Here is an 18,434-nt window from a genome sequence, read left to right on the forward strand (position 1 = left end):
CTGTGTCGCCCAGGCTGGAGTGTAGTGGTGCAATCTTGGCTTACTGCAACCTCCACCTCCTGGGTTCAAGTGATTCTCCTGTCTCAGCTTCCCTAGTAGCTAGAATTACAGGCACGTGCCACCATGCCCAGCTAAATTTTTTTGTATAGTAGAGGCAAGGTTTCACCATGTTGGCCAGGCTGGTCTCGAACTCCTGACCTCAAGTGATCAACCCACTTCAGCCTCCCAAATTGCTGCGATTACAGGCATGAGCCACTGCACCCAGCCTCCAAGAGGATTTCATAAAAACATAGTTTTCTGGGCTTCACTTGAGAAGATTCTCATGAAAGAGAGCTCAAGGGGACCTTTTAACTAGTATTCGAACAGATGATACTGAAGCTGTTCATCTCTGCGCCGGGATTGGGAAACCTCTGGACCAGATTGGTGCTTCTCAACTTTATTGAGCTTAAGTCTTACCTGGAGAAATTTTAAAAATCATTATTACTAGGACTTAGACCCTGAGCTTTTCATTTTGAGGATCTGGAATGGGGGCCCAGGAATTGGCATTGTAACAGAGTACTTAGGGGATTCTGATGGGTGGGGGGCGTGGCAAGTGCTACATTTTCTTTTTCTTTTTTTTTGAGATGGAGTCTCGCTCTGTCGCCAGGCTGGAGTGCAGTGGTGCGATCTCGGCTTACTGCAACCTCTGCTGGGTTCAAGCGATTCTCCAGCCTCAGCCTCCTGAGTAGCTGGGACTACTGGTGCATGCTACCACGCCCAGCTAATTTTTGTATTTTTAGTAGAGATGGTGTTTCACCATGTTGGCCAGGATGGTCTCGATCTCTTGACCTTGTGATCTGCCTGCCTCAGCTCCCAAAGTGCTGGGATTACAACACTCTGGGATTATAGACCTCAGATGATCTGATATTCGATGTCCTAAAGCTCTATTTTGAAAAGAAAAGAAAAGGGTGTCAGGTTCCTAGTGAAACTTCTGTTCTAATAGCATATTAACATGTGGGTTCATCGCCATCTTTCCATTAAATTGTTATCTGTGGATCCTCAAGGGATGTTTACTTCAGCAGGCGGTCAGCCAGTTTTCAAAGTGTGGGGACAAAGCACCCCTTTGCCATTCAGTGTGTGAGGAAGTTGGGGACAGCAGGCAGGCCCCCATGGTTAGACACAGTATAAAGGAATGGGAGGAAGGCAGAGGAAGGGAAGTAACTGCTTATGCTAAGAAACACGGTATGAAAACTGGAACTTCCTTTGCTGGCTAAAGCAACTCAGGGACCCTGTAAATGATGGTGTCCTTCAGCAACAATCCGTCACTAATTCTGTGAGCTCCTTGGTGAGAGCCAGGACTCCCTGTCCTCTCCAATATCTCATGAAAAGCCACCTCCACGCTCCTTACAGGGGAGTGGAATGGGAGAGGAGGAGGGTGTGGGGAGGATCTGCACTTTTAAAATTTCTGTAAGGCTTAACATTTTAGAGCTAAGATGTATTACTTCTATGTAACTAATATGATAAAGACAAATATTTATTGCACATCTCCCTTTTCATTCTGCTGAGGACAAACCTGTGGTAAAGTGGCACTAGAGACAGGTTTGAAGTGGGAGACCTGAACTTGAGGCTTGCCTTTCTCTTCTCCAGCACTGTGAGGACAGGCAAGAGGCGTCATCTGGTAGGCTTCAGGGACCTCCACCAGTAACGTGCAGTTATGCCCTGGCTTCTCAAGCTGTAGTATCCCTAGGGAATTTGCTACTACACAGATTCTGATTCAGTAGACGGCCAGCAGGAGGGGCTGGGAGATTCTGCATTTCCAACAAATGACCAGATGATGGACCAACTTTAAATAGCAAGACTCTATTTTAGTTGAAGAAACTCCAGGTCACACACTGTTAAAAATGTCTTTGAGGCATTTAAACATTGGGATGTTTACATGATGATCTGGATTTCCAGCTTCTCCAGTCAAATTGCAAGACATGGTCACACAGGGCTGGTGTGCCCATAAGGCTACAGTAATGGGGAGCTGAGTAGTGGCTGCCCTTAGAAAGGACCTGAGTTTTCCAGTTTGCAGCTCACCCTCTGCAGGTATTTCAATGTGCAATCAATCCTCCATCCAGTTTATTTAGATGGAGAACTGAAGACCCAAAGAGAGAACTCTGCCCGGGGCATCCAGTATATTACATGGAAGTTGAGCTCCAGACTCAGGCTGTTGGACCCAGTCAGTCTCTTTCCAGGTGAGTGAATGGAATAGCAGTACTGGAAACTTGGGCCTAACCTTCTGGGATCTAAACTCAGTGTGCACTGGGAATGTAGGTGCTAGTATTTGGAGCTGGGAGGAAAGACCACTAACATTAATCACTGTATACACTGCCAGGGGCCAAATGTGGAAGTGAAAGCATCTGAATTCTATATAAAAATTCAAAGGGAAGACAGAGGGTCTCTTACTCATTCAGATTATTTATTAAGAGCAAAAGTCGGGCCATCCCATCTGTGTGATATTGCAACATGAAAAGTCACATACATACTAAGGAGACCCCATAGAATTGAGAGCCTTTCAACAGTACAGAGCCATAGATTACAAAGTTAAAATACAAATGATCCCCCAGATTTGGCAGGAAACAAGTACAATATGAGGAGGCCTGGAATGGAAGGGCACTTACTTTTCAATAAGGCAGTTACAAAATGGGAAAAAAAAACCCCAAAACCTCATACCCCAAAATATACTCTGATGAGCGTAGCAGACAATAGAAATGTAAAAGAGGGATCCTGTATAACCCTCTGTCATTGGCAAATGTGTTCATTACATGAAAGCAACCGAAGGGCTTGTGTTTTAAGATGCAAGCTAGATGAAACAACTGACTAGACATTTCTACCTCAAGAACAGTTCATATCTTGCCCCAGGCTGGATTCTACCTCAAAACATCAGACCCACTTTACCATTTCTAACCATAAACCTGGAAACAGTCTATAATACAATGAAAGGAATAAAAAGGCACCCCTAAAGCACCATGCTTCCCAAGGCATGATCTTGAGCTCATCTGCCCTTCAGTTCAACTGCCCAGCTCGGTAACAGGGACCACGAGCCAGGACCAGCTGAATTATACAACCTCAAAGGATCACCTGGAAGGCAGATGTCTGATGAAGAGATCACAGACCAAGCCCATTTCATGAGAATTTAAATGCTAGGACAATACTACATCTCCCACTAGGTTTTTGAACCCTGGTTTTAAATTACGGGCTAGATCTGTTTTCCCCTACCACTCGTTTTGCAAAACTCAACCGGCCTAAACATTTCACTCCATCTTGAGTTCTGCAGGTTGGTCCCTGAGAGCCAGGTTGGCCTTGGAAATTTCTGCTCAATTTTAAGTTCTCAAGAATCTGAGGGCAGCTGACTTAGACTGAATTAGAGTTATCCTGTAAGTCAGAAAGAAAGAATGTTAGACAGGTCAAGAGGGCCAGAGGTTGGTTCTGAAGACGCCATATGACTTCAGGCACATCTGTATGAGTTTTAGTTTCCCCATCTCTAAAAACGGATGATTGGACAACAGCAAGCTTAACAGACTTTCCACCTTGAAAATACAGCACTTCTCTGGCACTGAGACCCTTAAGTCCTGAAGCTTTGTTTTCTCAGTAAAAACAGTGTGAAGTCCTTACAGGAATCTAAGATACAAGCCCTGGGCAACCATGAAAACTTTAAACTTCATGCAAAGCAACCAAGTTATAAATCTTCCAGCTGAACGTTTTCCTGATGTTGTGAGCATCCGTTTTTGTGGGGCAAGCACAGAACTGAGTCATCTGTCTTTTAGCAGGCTGCTAACATCTTCTCGTCCCCCCCCGCCCAGCTTTGGCAAGAACAAGACAGCCAGTAGGGTTTTCTCAACATTCTCCAACAAGGACCTGAGTGGACTAATACTCAGGGGTAAGGACGGTATACCAAAGTGTCCTAGCATTGTTTCTTTCCAAAAGGCAAACGCTATGCTTTGGGACAGCGCCAGCAATTAGGTGCTTTGCCAAAAATTACTTGTCCCGTGTGGCCCCCATGGGGCACAGACTAAGATGGAAATTACAGAGAACATAGAAAAGCCAGAGGTTTACAAAGAACAGGCTTCTCCAGGAGGTAGTGGGTTCTCTGTCCTCGGAGGTGTTTAAGTCCAGACTGCTCAACCCCTTGGTGGGATGGTTGTAGGCAGAATGTCAGCACCTATGTGGAGACTAGACTGGATGACTTGACAGCCCTTTCCCAACTTTGAGATCTTGTCATTGTAATGACTGAGAGCGCCTCTGGATGACTTCCATGAAGCAGCTGTTCTGGGATCTACACCAGGCACAGCCTCCCTCAATAGGCAAGGCACCCAGAGTAAGTTCCTTCTTCCATCCTCTCCCTCCCACCAGGCAGTTGCCCTGCAGGATATTAACAAAAAACCTCCCATAAAATAAAGAGCCAAAACACCAAAATTAGATGCAACACTGCAGATGAAAACAATTGTTACTATCTGTTCTCTGAAAGGCTAGCAGTGACTATTTAGCTATGACAGGAACATCTAACGGCTTGGCAGCTGTAACACGTAAGTAAAATTCCTCTTCATTTTACAACACTGGTCTTGAATACTTTGGTTTTTAATCTTTCATGAGATTCAGCTATGATCTTTTTTACATGCTGTTGCCAGCCTAAGAGTTTGTTCTTTGAAGCAAGAAGTTTGTCCATTGTTTTTTAAAAAATCTTAAAACAATATGAATGGCAGGATACAGATGTTTCCATGTGAGAACCTTCAGGGCATATCAAAGAACCATATCAGGCTGGAAGTGAGGCAGGAACCATACTCTTTAAGTAAAAAGACAACACCACTTCTGGATTTCAAATTCCAGTTTTGCCCAGAAGCACCAAGAGGAAAGAAGGCAATGCTGCTATGTCACAAGTGGAGAGAAGCGCCAAGAGTCCTTGATGGGTGGTATAAAAATGGTGCAGCCAAGATGAACACTGCTTTCCCCACACCCCACTGCTCCCTGAAGCCAGACCCCGTTGCTCTGGAGGGCCTGGCCACTTCTCACAGGCAGGAGTCCCTTCCACACAGATAGAGCCACCAGAAACTGCAGAAGAGGCTAAGGTGAGTGGTTTAGTGGTTTGATGAAAGAACAGATTTCTGGACATAAGAAAAACAAAGGTTCAAATAGCTTTGTCTTTTCTCTCACTTGACCTGTTGAAAGGTCAGGTTGAAAAGATGCCCACAACCTCCACTTTCCACAAGTACCTCTCCTTAGAGGAAAGACAAGGGACCCAAGTGGACACACAGTATCTGGCTGAAGGTAAAATGTTTCCCCAGGTTTCGCTTTGGAACAAAGATTCTTTCAGACACACTTGAACAGATGGATCCTACCACCATATATTCTTGTGCAGAAGCTACTGTCTCTCTCAACTGGGAAAACAGATTTGCTGCTAAAGAAATAGTGATGTGACCTACACACCCACAATTCTGGTTTACATATCAGAAAAGTACACTTTTTTACTCATTAAGATATGGACATTTCCATGGAGTAAGTTAACAATGCCTTAACCTGCAGGCCCCATCTGCCCCTCAGCCTTCTTGGTGCCTGTATCAACATCTTTCAGCTGTAAGCAGGGATAGAATCTCTAAACACATAGTGAATGTGAATGACTGAAAACACTCACAGAGCACTGGAACATGCCATCCATAGCCAGGAGGCATACCAAAATAGGATGCCCTCACAGTCCAGAGTATATTCTATGTACACCCATTTATACATATGTAATTAAAAAGGCTGCAATCTGCTAGACATGCACTTTGAACACAGGCGAAAGCTTTGCTGCAATGGAACACACTGCATTTTAGTGAGCATGGTGACCCTGTCCCCATTCCACAGAAAGCGTAGTACTCTGCTCCATAGAACTGAGACCTTTGGACACTCCGCCACCCTGCTCAGTAGTGGGTGTAGTTCTGACTTCTCTGTGATGGTGCTCCGATTAAGCCATCTGTGAAACTCTGCCAGGCCAGGCTGTCCATTCTTATTTAAGGCTTAAGAAATAACTCAGAATTGAAACTAAGTAGGAAAATGACATCTTTGACCACACGTCAAGATGGTCATAAATCAGAATCCAAATCTTTTTCTTCTCTTTCTCCCACTCTCCTACTCTTTCTCCCACTCTCCTACCCCATACCCTCTGCCCTCCACTACACAGATTAAAGAATTTTGCAAAAGCATATTTTTGGATATAAAGCTTTGTTTTCACAGGATACTTTGGCTCTGATATAATTAGATTGAGGAGTTCAACGTTTTGAACAAAAAAATTAGGTAATTTTCAAAAATTATTTTAGCAATCTTTCTCCCTAAGAGGGAGGCAAATTGTTCACAAAAATGAGCATCAGATGGAATTGACCTTTGTTGCCCAAACTCATGATTTGCTGATGACCAGAGCCCAGGGAGTCAAGGCCAGCCAGCCTTTCAATCCTAAGCTGGACTTCTGGGCAGGAATCACATGGCCCCTGGCAGCTTGCATGGTGGTTGTGAACTTAGGATGAAAACTTCTAAAAACACTTACCCCAAATTACTAAATATGTCAGTGTGTCAATGCATTTATTGCCAAGAAGCTTGGCTGAAGGTCATAATATCTAACTGCACCCCAAAGAGTGAAGTATAGTGGGGTGCATAAGGGACTGTATCTTCTGTGAGGGTCTCTATATCAGTGTTTCTGGAATCCTCAACAAAATCAGTTTTGCATGTGCAACTGTCCTGAAATCCTTATCTGATCAGAAACTTCCTTGTTGGTGTATCAGGATTTCCTCCACATTCTAGCAGTTAAGTGGTGAGCGACAGAAATGGCAGAGGTCTCAGTAATGACAGGTGTGAAGCAGATGTTACAAGGCTGGCACTATTAGTGACAGCTCAATTAGCCAATACCTACTGATTGGGTGCCTCCTGTGTACAAGGCACAGGGTGAGTGAGGGGGACCAGTGTCAAACTGATCTGCTGATAAATGACAAAGCTTGCAACAAAGCGGGCAGGATATCTATGTTGCCAGCGGGCAGCATGCAAGTCCAGATGTGGGTCTGCTCATGCACTTCCACGGTCAATTGCACCTTGCAGCTATTCCAAGCTACGGCTCACACGTGGCAGCCTGGTGGAGAAGAAGGTGATTACCAAAATATTTCTTATCCCACATTTCCAGTAGAATTGACTTAATGCTTTGTTGAATGCTGAAATACATAGTTTTAAATTCTTTTAATGATCCTGATTTTTTTAGTTCAGAGTTATCTTAAAAGAAAGTCTTTCTATACACATGCTGAATCATGAGAATATAATCCTCCTGACCAAAAAGATTTACAATATTCATCATTCAAACTTTTTTATTTACAATAATATTTAACAGTCTTTATGGGCTTAAATGTAGCAGATATCACCTGTGCATCAAGCATTACACTTCATTCCTTTAAGATGTGCTTCATCCTCACTCAAGCTGCTTGCCACCCTCCGATTTCTGGTCCAGTCTACTCTTGTTACTCTTCACCATGTAGATGAAGTAGGCAAGGGTCTCTTTTTCATTCACAGGTATGTTCCTGAAGTGTCGACTCACAGTCTATGTGGGGGGAAAATACCAAAGTTCCTTAAACCAGGCATAAATCACACCGCAAATTCTACATTGTACAAAGAAGGGAACAGGGAGTTGTTTGCAAGCTGTGGCGGGAATTACAAATGCTGCAGAACTTCCTGCTGTGTGCGGAACTCAGAATGCCCTTTGCCCTTTCTCCCCAGGGATGTAGGTGGTTTAATTTCCAGGATCCAAAAGTGGCTTTTTAACCTACAACTCTTCAAGGTGCAGTTTTTTTTTTTTTTTTTTTTTTTGGAGACAGAGTCTCGCTCTGTAGCCCAGGCTGGAGTGCAGTGGCTGGATCTCAGCTCACTGCAAGCTCCGCCTCCCGGGTTTATGCCATTCTCCTGCCTCAGCTGCATGAGTAGCTGGGATTACAGGCACCCGCCATCACGCCCGGCTAATTTTTTTTTTGTATTTTTAGTAGAGACGGGGTTTCACCGTGTTAGCCAGGATGGTCTCGATCTCCTGACCTCGTGATCCACCCGTCTCAGCCTCCCAAAGTGCTGGGATTACAGGCTTGAGCCACTGCGCCCGGCCCAAGGTGCAGTTCTATTTCAGTGGCAGCCAACCACCTGTCACGGCATAATTTCACAGTCATAGTCATGGAGGAGAGACGGGGACTGCTCTGGTTGGCCAGCTGCTACCAAACCTCTCAGGCCTTGAAAGTGGGAAGAAACGTGTTTTTTAAAAATTGTGGGGCAGGCATGGTGGCTCACACCTATAATCCCAATGCTTTAAGAGGTTAAGGCGGGAGGATCAGTTGAGGCCAGGAGTTCGACACCAGCCTGGGCAACACGGTGGAGACCTCATCTCTACTAAAAAATTAGCCAGGTGTCATAGCATGCACCTGTGGTCCCAGCTACTCAGGAGGCTGAGGTGGGAGGATCACTTGAGCCCAGGAGGTTGAAGCTGCAGTGAGCTGTGACTGCGCTATTGTACTCCAGCCTAGGGGACAGAGCGAGACCTTGTCTCAAAAACAAATAAAAATTGTGTTAGGCTGGGCATGGTGGCTCACGCCTGTAATCCCTCTGGGAGGCCGAGGCGGGCAGATCACCTGAGGTCAGGAGTCTGAGACCAGCCTGGCCAACAAGGTGAAACCCTGTCTCTACTAAAAATACAAAAATTAGCCGGGTGTGGTGGCAGGCACCTGTAATCCCAGCCACTCAGGAAACAGGCAGGAGACTCACTTGAACCCGGGAGGCAGAGGTTGTGGTGAGCTGAGATCATAGCAATGCACTCCAACCTGGGAGATAGAGCAAGACTCTGTCTTTAAAAAAAAAAAAAAAAAAAAATTGTGTTACATGAGCAGCCAATTGAACCAACTGAACAGAGGTATCTGAACCCCAAAATTCCTCTAAGTAGTACATAACTGCCTCCTGAAAGACACATCAGATTTGAAGGAAAATGCATCATTTACTAATACTCCTAATACTTCATTCTGTAAGTAATGAGAATGCAGGTCTCCTCCTGCCCCACCTCATTCTTTCCCTTCCACCGGAGAGAACACTGGCAATGGGTGATGTTATTTTAAAGTAGGAGAGGCTTCTGACCTCCTCTGTGTCATCTGGACACTGGTGAAGAAGTTGTTTAAGAAAAAGTGACGGCCGAGCAAGAAACCTCTAAAGGAAAAACCAAAAATGAAACAGGCTGGAAGCCTTTCAGGAAATCTCAATGGATCAAGGTTACTGAAACAGATAAAAAAAGACAGAGAACTAGACATGAAGAGCGATTATCTCTGGATGATAGAATTATATTTTTCTTTTCTCCATTTTCCAACTTTTCTATAATAGGCAGAAAAATATATTAAGAGGGATTAAGAAAGAAAAGAAGGATGAGAAAATACCTGCAAAAGTGACAAAGACAGAATTATCAAGCCAGGCAGTTCATGTATTTTAAAAATGGCCAATGGAGCACTTCCCCCTACTCCAAACTGTGTTAAGAACTCAGGGCAGGAGAAAACTTTCTTGGGTGCCATTCATTAAAATACTTTTATTACCAACACCAGAGTAGGAGAAATCAAGGGAAAAAAAAATAGCTCCTGTAGAACATCAGGAAGGTTTTGAAATGATTAATCTGACACACAAAATTATCATATCTATAAGAATCTTGCTAAGCCAGGCACAGTGGCTCACGCCTGCAATCCCATCACTTTGGGAGGTTGAGATAGAAGGATTGCTTAAGCCAAAGAGAATCACTTGAGCAACATAGTGAGGCCGTGTCTCTACAAAAATAAAATTAGCTGTGCACAGGGGTGTGCACCTGTGGTCCCAGCTACTCTGGAGGCTGAGGTGGGAAGGATCACTTGAAGCTGGGAGGTTGGGGCTGCAGTGAGCCCAGACTGTGCCACTGCACTCCAGCCTGGGTGATAAAGCAAAACCCTGTCTCAAAAAAAAAAAAAAAAAGGAATCTTGCAAAAAGGATTCAAAGAAATGAACACTCAGGACTTAGAATCTGGAGTCATGAGATCCCAGGCTAAATTCTGCTATCAACTTGCTGTGTGATTTTAAGCAAATCCTTTCCTCTTTCTGTGCCATGGTTTCTTTTCTGGAGCTGAGGCCTTTGCAGGTCTAAAGCTGTGGGTTTCTAAATTATGCCAAAGAGGAATACGGAGTTGCTTCCAGAACTCTGGACGAGATTACAATTAGCAGACACACACAGTAAGGGAGAATCAGGGTAACCATCAGAAGCAGCACAATGCTGGCTCTCTTTAGAGGGCAATTTTGTCTACCTACTTCTGCTAACTGGGCCTTATTGAAGCCTGGTCTGGTCTGCAACTTGTAGTGTCGTTTATAACGTCTTAGGGTGTTCACTTGCAGCTGGAACAGATCAACCTAGGGAGAAGAGGAGAAAAATGTTATCCATCACCTGACCAACCAGGACTCACCAAGAGCCCACTATGTGCCTAGCACTACACTAAGGTAGGGGTGAGCATGGGGAGGGCTTCAAAAGAGGTCTTAGAAATGGTCCATTGAGGACTAGTAACTGGTTGGGAGGGCAAAAATAACAGCGGAAAAACACTTCTGGCTGGGGTGGGCTGATCTCACACAACTGGTGGAGAAGGTAAAGCTTAAGCTAAGGAGAAGCAGGGTCTGATAAGGCACTGAGAAACAGGGTAGGAAATAGGGGAAAAGATCAGAGCACAGAAAGCTGGGAGAGGCACAGATGGGCAAGGGGGTCACAGGCAACTGTGATGGGTTTAAAAGGTGAGAATGGATGGTAGCACATCTAGAAAAACAGAAGGAGCTATCACAGAGGGTAGAGGGTGATGGTGCAGGACGTGTCTGGTGGTGGTTGTTGGGAAGACTGATGGGGGAATACAGAGGGAGATGCTATAGCAACAAGCAGAATGAGATAAAGAGGTTGAGCTTTGGCAAGGCAGTGATGCTAGAAGGGACACCAAAGATGGAGAGCAAAGGCAAAAACCAGAGACATCCTGGAGGAAGACAGGCCAGAACGAGGTAGCGACCAGATAAAGGGACACAAAGGAGGGCAGTGGGAAGAACTGTTATCCTCAAATAGCTCTTTCCTAGGCCCAGCCTTCTGGTATTAGGATCCTTAACCTCCCTCCAGAGAAAGTTCAAAAGTTACTGTAGTGAATGTGCAAACCAGCAGGTTAGGTTTGGGGTCTTTGCAGATGACTGGATAACAGAGGGGAAGGGACCCCCCCTTTTTGTTTCTAACAAAGGAAGAGAGGAAAGCTGCATAGTCATGAAAAATCGAAGGCCCATAAAGTTGGGCTGCCTTTACCTGCCTCTAAAAGAGCTGTTCTTGCTTCAGGCAGGTGGAGAGCACTTAAAAACAAAATGAATGATCAATATGAGGGGCCAAAGTCCTTCATTCTTTTCAAAACATTCCTTAAAACCTTTTTTTTTTTTTTTTTTTTTTTTTTGGTGAAAACCACTTAGAAATCGAATACATCCATTTCTTTATAAAATAACAATAATGCTAAAAGCAACAGCAAGATTCTGTAAACCAACATTGGAAAAGGGGACACAGGGAGGGGCAGAGGGAAAGGGCCAGATTTTCAACGGTTTCCTCCACATCTGCAGACAAAGGCCCGCCTACTCTTTCTATTCCTACACAGTCATTTTCACTCTGAGTGCTAACAGGCGGTTGCCTTATGAAATATTCATGTGTCAAATATTCAATGTACACTATAAACGGTTCTTCTTTTGCTGAGTCTTGAGTGAAAACAATTTAGTAGAAAGAAAATCCAATATTCCTTCCTGAAGCCTCACTTAATAGACACAGGCACCTGAAGGGAAGGCGGCCTTCCAGTTTGAGAAGCCTAGGTCTCATGGTCTAGCGCAGTGGTTCTCAACACAGGACGATTTTGTCTTGTAAAGGAGGTGTGGCAATGTCTGGAGACACTTTTCGATTGTCATGACTCAGGATGGTGATGGGTAGAATCCCATGAGGGGATGCTGCTGAGGCATGCTGTTAAATATCCTACAATGCAGAGGACAGTCCCCACAACAAAAACTATCTGACCGCAAATGTCAACAGTGCTAGAGTTGAGAAAACCAGGTCCAGTTTAGTCAACTTTGAAATGGATCCTCGGGAACAGCCTGGACTAGGTGTCAAGAAATCAGTGAGAGAAAATCAGAGCTGGTATGAACTGATGACCTACATCTTCATTTTTTGGGGAAAAGACTTCTCCCAAACCATTACACACTCTCTAAAGGTTTTAAACAAGGTTTTAAAAAAAGTGACACTGTGGTTGTATTTATGCATTTGTCAGGCGCGTCTTGCAGAAAAATAGCGTGGTCTACTGGAAAGGGCCCCAGACTAGAGCCTCCAAACTATATACATGACCTCGACTCTCTGTGCCTGTCCATAAAATGATGGGGCAGTCTGACCAGCGGGTATCCAAGGTTTTAGCTCTCAGATTCCATATTACTATAATTCACTTTTCAAATAATCCACAGCAAAACAAAGGGGACTAAAATTACTTCTTAATACAAAAAGCAGACCAGGCCAGAGGTGAGGATCAGATTAGAATCCATTTTTCCAGCTTCCGCAAATTGATTTCTTTGACCTTTACCTCAGGAATGTCAGTGTCGTGCTCGGGAGAATCTCCGCCATCGTCACTTGTCTTCCTCTTCCTTTTATTTCTGACACTCTGGATGAAATTTTTGTGAAAATCACAGATATACAGGTGCCTTACCTGACAGACAGAAAAATCAAAGTCAGAGTTGGCCAATTCCTTGGAGACAGCAACAGGTATCTGTCAAATTGTGGGGCTTCCGTCCATTGCAGGGCATTGGAAAGATAGACGGAAGACAAGATGTAGGCCTCCCAGAAGCTCACTACTGAGGTGCAGAAGAACACCAAGAGAACGCTAACATCACACTTTGTGGCGTATCATACACCAAGCCTCCAGTGAACGGTGAAAACAGTAAATGGTACAGATTCAGCAAAGGAAGAGATTCATGCAACAGAGATGCTCAGGGTGAAGGGCCCTGGCTAAAAGGGAGGACTTTAGGCATACAGGAAGCATTCCAGATGGGTAGGAGTGCCAAGACTTTAGAGTTTCCAATGGAGGATGACAGAAAGAGTGAGTGAGGAGGCCCAGGGTACAGTGTCAGTTGGGTGATGATGGCTGCCCATGTAATGTAGGAGCATAATGAAAAAGTGAGGCATCTGGGTGGTCCGCATGAGAACAGCTTAGACTTTCCTTCGGACAAGACAGAGTCTCTCAAGGAAGTCTCTCAAGTGATGTGACATTTTCAGAAGACCTGTAAGAGTCACGAACTTATAGTGGGCTGGAATGCACTGTCCTGGGGAGGAGGAAAGCAGGACACAAGGGACTGTGGCAATGGTATTTGGGACACTCTATTTTTACACTTACAATAGCTACTATTGTAGGATAATAACTCTCTGAAAAACTTTGTTTCTATGTGTCAATTTATAATTCTTGCATTATCTCACATCTGATCCACAAAGAAAAGTGGAAAAAGATGTGGAAATTCTTACAAGGTAGAACCACATACAAGAAGGTGGATACTACAGATTTTCTAATACAGGATGGAGGTAAGCGAAGGTGGTAGCAACAGCTAAGACATGAAGAATCCTTCATGGCTGGCTGGAGGAGCCATTGAAAAACCTTACAGAAACTGAATGCCTGGCAAATGACTTGGGGTTGTTGATAGTGAAACAGCTGTTTCACAAATGTTCTGCAGAGACTTCTGAATTTGAGTTTATTCCTTAAATCCTTAAAGATAAAAGTAAGCTGGCAGGAAATCGCATCAATTAATTCAGACCTTTTCATGGAGAAAATAATGAAAACTGTTTATTCAGATGAATGATCACTTTCATGTGGCTGGATTAGTGAGTCATGAATACTTTTAAGTTTATACTGTGATGGTGTCTTGCAGACAGGAGGTACTCGAAAAATGTTGATGTACCAATATAGGAAATCTCCTATATCTAAAAGTGGCTTAGGCTAATGAAAGCCACCACTTACGTGGTTACAAATTGGGATAGCTTTGTCAGATTCAACTCGGACTTTTGAACACAGCACATGCCACTGTCCCTAAGAACTCCACCTAGCTGACGCATATAATACTGAACACGCTTTTCTCCAGGAAGAAAGCACAACGAAGCCCACTCTGCATCCCTGAGAGGAAGCTGGTCCTGCATGTTAGCTGGACTGGCGAAACCACTCAGATCAACTGCTCAAGTTCACATTAACAAACTTCATAGGGGAACAGGGAGCATAGGTGGCTTCCTAAAGCTTCGGCTGGGAGATTTCAGATCAGGACAATAGAATTACAGAATCCTAGTTGTAAAAGAATTTAGCAATCACTAGTACAATCCCATTGACCCCAGTCCCGTTTTCTAGACGGGTAAAAATGAAGCCATCCAGAGTGAGGAAATGACCTGGCCAAGGTCACCCAGGCCTTCTGACCCCCTAGTACATGTCTTTTCCTACCCCAGCATTTTCTTTATACTATTCTCAATTTCCACTTTTCTCTGGGAATAAAAAAAAAAAAAAAAAAAAAAGCAGAAATATGTCAACTGGAGCTGTATTAATATTTTAATAGATTACAGAACACTGCCAAAGTCTATATAAAATGAGTTAAACAGCCTGAGTTGAATTTTTGGTGCTGTTATTTAAAAAGGTTCTCTGCTAGACTCTCTTACAAGATAAATAATCATTTTCTCCTTAACCCTTTTCACGTACATACTGGTTTTCAGAAATTTCAGAGCTCAGTGGCCTTTGGGAGTGGGGTCGGGGCAGGAGGTGGTAGCAAAGGCTCTAGTTTTTTTCCTTCACTTTCTGCAATAGCTAAAAATTCTTGTAACATAGCAGTTACTTGGAATTGAATTCCTGCCCAAGCCTGTGAGAAAGAAATAGAATCCCTTTCAGAAATAATGACTCCACAACACCACCTTAAAACAAATTGTGAGTGATTCCACCTGGAAACCTTACTCCTTCAGAAGTATTACCTTTTGGGAACACTAATGCTAGGCTCAGGCTGCCCTTCTTCTAGACAGTGGGTGTGAAATGATCAGCATAGCTCAAGGTAGGTTTTCAAGTAGAGTCAATGGGTAAATAAAAGGAGTCCTGGTTGCAGCAGCAAAATCATTCAGATGGGAAGGCATCCAGTGATCTAAAAGGACTGGAAGATTCTATTTTTTTAAGGACTGGAAAATATTATTATAAGCTGCTCAAGTAAAGCAGCTTCTAACAACCTACACAGAAGGTAGGCAGTGTTTCTAAGTGGATGAATTCATTGTCATAAGCATTTCACCTCAATAGGTGACCTAACAAGGGATCACCTTGTTGTCTAGCCCCTTGTTTGTTCTCAGATAACTTCCATTCATGTATTTATTGATAGAGATTTGTAGTAAGAAAGCCATTAACTCTCTCCCAACCACTTAAAAATAGCAACTGTCCATGCAAGAGTAGCAACTGTATTATAATGATTAACTTAAAAACAGGGGTAGGAGGGAAGAGTCTGAAGAAAGGACAGGGGACTGGGCACAGTGGCTCACACCTGTAATCCTAGAACTCTGGGAGGCCTAGGCTGGTGGATCATTTGAGGTCAGGAGTTCAAGATCAGCCTGTCCAACATGGCAAAACCCCATCTCCACTAAAAATACAAAAATTAGCCAGGCATGGCAGCAAAAGCCTGTAATCCCAGCTAATCAGGAGGCTAAGGCAGGAGAATCACTTCAACCCAGGAGGTGGAGGTTGCAGTGAGCCGAGATCTTGCCACTGCACTCCAGCCTGGGTGACAAGGGAGAGACTCTGTCTCAAAAAAAAAAAAAAAAAAAAAAAGGAGAGATTTTTTATTTAGTAGAGACTTAATGAAGACTTATGTATAGGACTTGGAAGTAAATTAGATAGTATGTTTAAGAAATTAACCAGCCTCCTAGGTGCTGTGTGTATCTGACACCCTCACTTCCTATCTCTGGGCCTATTTCAACCCTAAAACCAGAAAGGAAACGTGCACTCCCTTTCAGTTTAACAAGCAGCCTCTGATTTCCTACAACTGTGGAGAAGTGCTGATTCTAAAGGAGAATGGATGTTAACCACCTAAGCTCTTAGCTAGTTTACCTGAATATTAAATATCCCCTTAACTCATTTTCAATTCCTAATCATGAAGCAATCACTTAAGGCTTGCAGCAACAGATGTCAAACTAAAAAGTTCTTAACTGGTTAACAACAGGCACAGCTTCAGAACTGTTAACTAGAAGCGGTGAAATCACACAGAAGTTTCCTATAATAAGCCACAAAGAGCAGGGCAATCCGATTTAAATTTAAATCTCCACCCCCTTATTTCAAAAGAAACTACCACTAAGAAAATTGATTTCTTTTCTTCCCCCTCCAGTCACATCGACTGCAAGAGCCATTTCCCAAGACCTGGCCTTGGTCTTATTTCTGCCACATCTAGAAAAACCCATTCCCACAGTTGCCTGCGAAGCAGCTAGCTCGGTGACACTCTGCAGATACCGAGGCTGCGGGAGCCAGGGAAGTAACTGCCACCTTTCTCTGTCTGAAGGAATAACAGGGTTCCTAGAAGGAGAGAGAAGTTGGAAAAGAGCCGGGTATCTTCATCGCCCGCCCCTCCGATTCTTGCTGCTTCAAGGGCCAACAAAATTAACCCACCTCTCCCTGCTCTAAAGTCTAAACCATAAACCAATAAAACAAGTTGGAAACTGCTGTCCCATCTTCCCAGGCAGCAGGAGTCCTGAAGTCCCCGCCCCCATCCTCCCGGATCTGGGTAGAATCACAGTCAGAGCATGTCAGCGCTGGAGCGGCCTTTGAAATGCCGAGTCCAACTCAGTTCTGCAGACGCGGGGCGGCGAGGCCCACGGCGGGGAGTGCCCAGGGAGTCCCGACCGCAGCCCGGGGCAGCGGACTGAGAGCTGGGGGCGCCGGGCCCAGACGCGGGTGGGGGCGGACTCACGCTCTTGTCGATGTCCAGCTTGAGTTTCTTCTGCGAGATGCTCTTCTGGACCCTCTTGCTGAAGGAGGCGTTGCCCGCGGGCCGGACGCAGCGCTCGCCGTCCTCGATGAGGCAGCAGCTCTGGCCGTAGCCCGGGGCGGCGGCGGCGGCGGGGGCGGCGGGGGGCCCTTCGCGGCTGTCCTCCTCCGTGCTGAAGCCGTTCATCTCCCCGCCCCGGGCCGGTCCCTCTGGGGGAGGATCCCCGGTAGGCCACTCCGCGGCCGCGCGTGCCGCGGGGCAGGTCGCTGAGATCCCCGCACCCGAGGGTCCCAGAGTCCGTCTCCAGCCCGGGCGCTGCCCTGCCCCGCGTCCGAGAGGCCTGGGTCCCTCCGCCCCCGGCTTTCCGCCTCCGGAAGCCCCCTTCCTCCCCGCTCGAGGCCCCGGGGTCGGCTCCCGCGGCTCGCAGGGCCCCGCCGGGGGTCACCCGGAGGAGCCTTCTGCCGGGGGCCCAGAACCGTAACCCTGCAGCGGGGGCGTCCGGGAGGGCGTCCCAGGAAACAGCCGCTCCCTAAGGACTCCGGGCCTGGGTTGCCAGGGGGTTTCGAAGGCCCCCGCCGGCTCCCGCCTTCTTTCGGCTGCGGGGCAAACTCGCTGCCGGGCAGCTCCCCCGGGGTGGCGCGGCCTCCTCGCGCGGGGCCCGGCCTCGAACCCGCGGCACCCGGGCCCCGCGGCTCGTCCGGCCCACTCCACCCCTGCAGCAGCTCAGCTGCGCCCCGAGTCCCGCGGCAGCCCCAGGGCCGCCCGGCCGCCGCCCGCCGAACGCGCCGCACCACAACAGTTCGCTCCCCCCGCCCTCCGCGGGACAACGGAAGTCCCGCCTTTACGCGACCATTGGTCTCATTTGCTGTCTGGGCGGGGCTGCTGCCGCCGCTGGCGCGTCCCATTGGGCGTCACCACCGCCAGTCTCCGGCGCCAGGCTACTTCCTGGACTCTGCTGGGATGGGTTCAAAGTAGAGAAAGTGGAAGAGGAAAGAGTTACCCCGGCGAGAACTGGGAACCGGGCCGCAGACTCTCCGGCCCCGGGGAGGGATGGTGAGCAGGAGCCTGGCTGGACCGAGGGCCAGACTCCAGGAACAGAGGAACACATTCGGGGACAGACAGTTGAGACGCGGAAGGGGACGCTGAGGGACAGACTTGGAGGAGCGGCATATGAGGGGACCTAGAGAGGATAGAGGTGCTATCATGAGAGGGACGGATTAATAAAATGAAAGGGCCAGGACCAGAGGACTCGCGGATCCATGGGAGGAAGAGTGGGTGAAATAGGACGGAAAGCCAGTCATGGCGGGAAAGACAGAGGGACAACCACGTACAGATACGTGGAAAGACATGCGGAGGAGGTGATGGGGGATCTTGCAAGGTAGTCGCAATGTTGGGGGTAGCCGATCCCT

General features: G+C 46.2%; 1 protein-coding gene across 2 annotated transcripts; it reads right to left on the reverse strand.

The window, feature by feature from the left end:
* Positions 1-2,419: 2,419 nt before the first annotated feature.
* SAP30L (SAP30 like) lies at positions 2,420-17,827 on the reverse strand. 2 transcript variants are annotated; one of them, XM_008015090.3, is made up of 5 exons: positions 17,008-17,827; positions 12,633-12,755; positions 10,321-10,419; positions 7,398-7,573; positions 2,420-7,114 (listed from the first exon to the last, which is right to left on the reverse strand). In XM_008015090.3, exons 1-4 carry the CDS (start codon positions 17,209-17,211, stop codon positions 7,445-7,447), a joined length of 555 nt encoding a protein of 184 aa, XP_008013281.3. In that variant the 5' UTR covers positions 17,212-17,827; the 3' UTR covers positions 2,420-7,114; positions 7,398-7,444. The 2 variants fall into 2 exon arrangements, with proteins under 2 accessions (XP_008013281.3, XP_008013280.3); XM_008015089.3 differs by lacking the exon at positions 2,420-7,114 and having other exon boundaries at positions 7,326-7,573.
* Between the last annotated feature and the right edge of the window lie 607 nt (positions 17,828-18,434).

This window comes from Chlorocebus sabaeus, chromosome 23 (assembly GCF_047675955.1).
Source record: "Chlorocebus sabaeus isolate Y175 chromosome 23, mChlSab1.0.hap1, whole genome shotgun sequence".
NCBI classification, from domain to species: domain Eukaryota; kingdom Metazoa; phylum Chordata; class Mammalia; order Primates; family Cercopithecidae; genus Chlorocebus; species Chlorocebus sabaeus.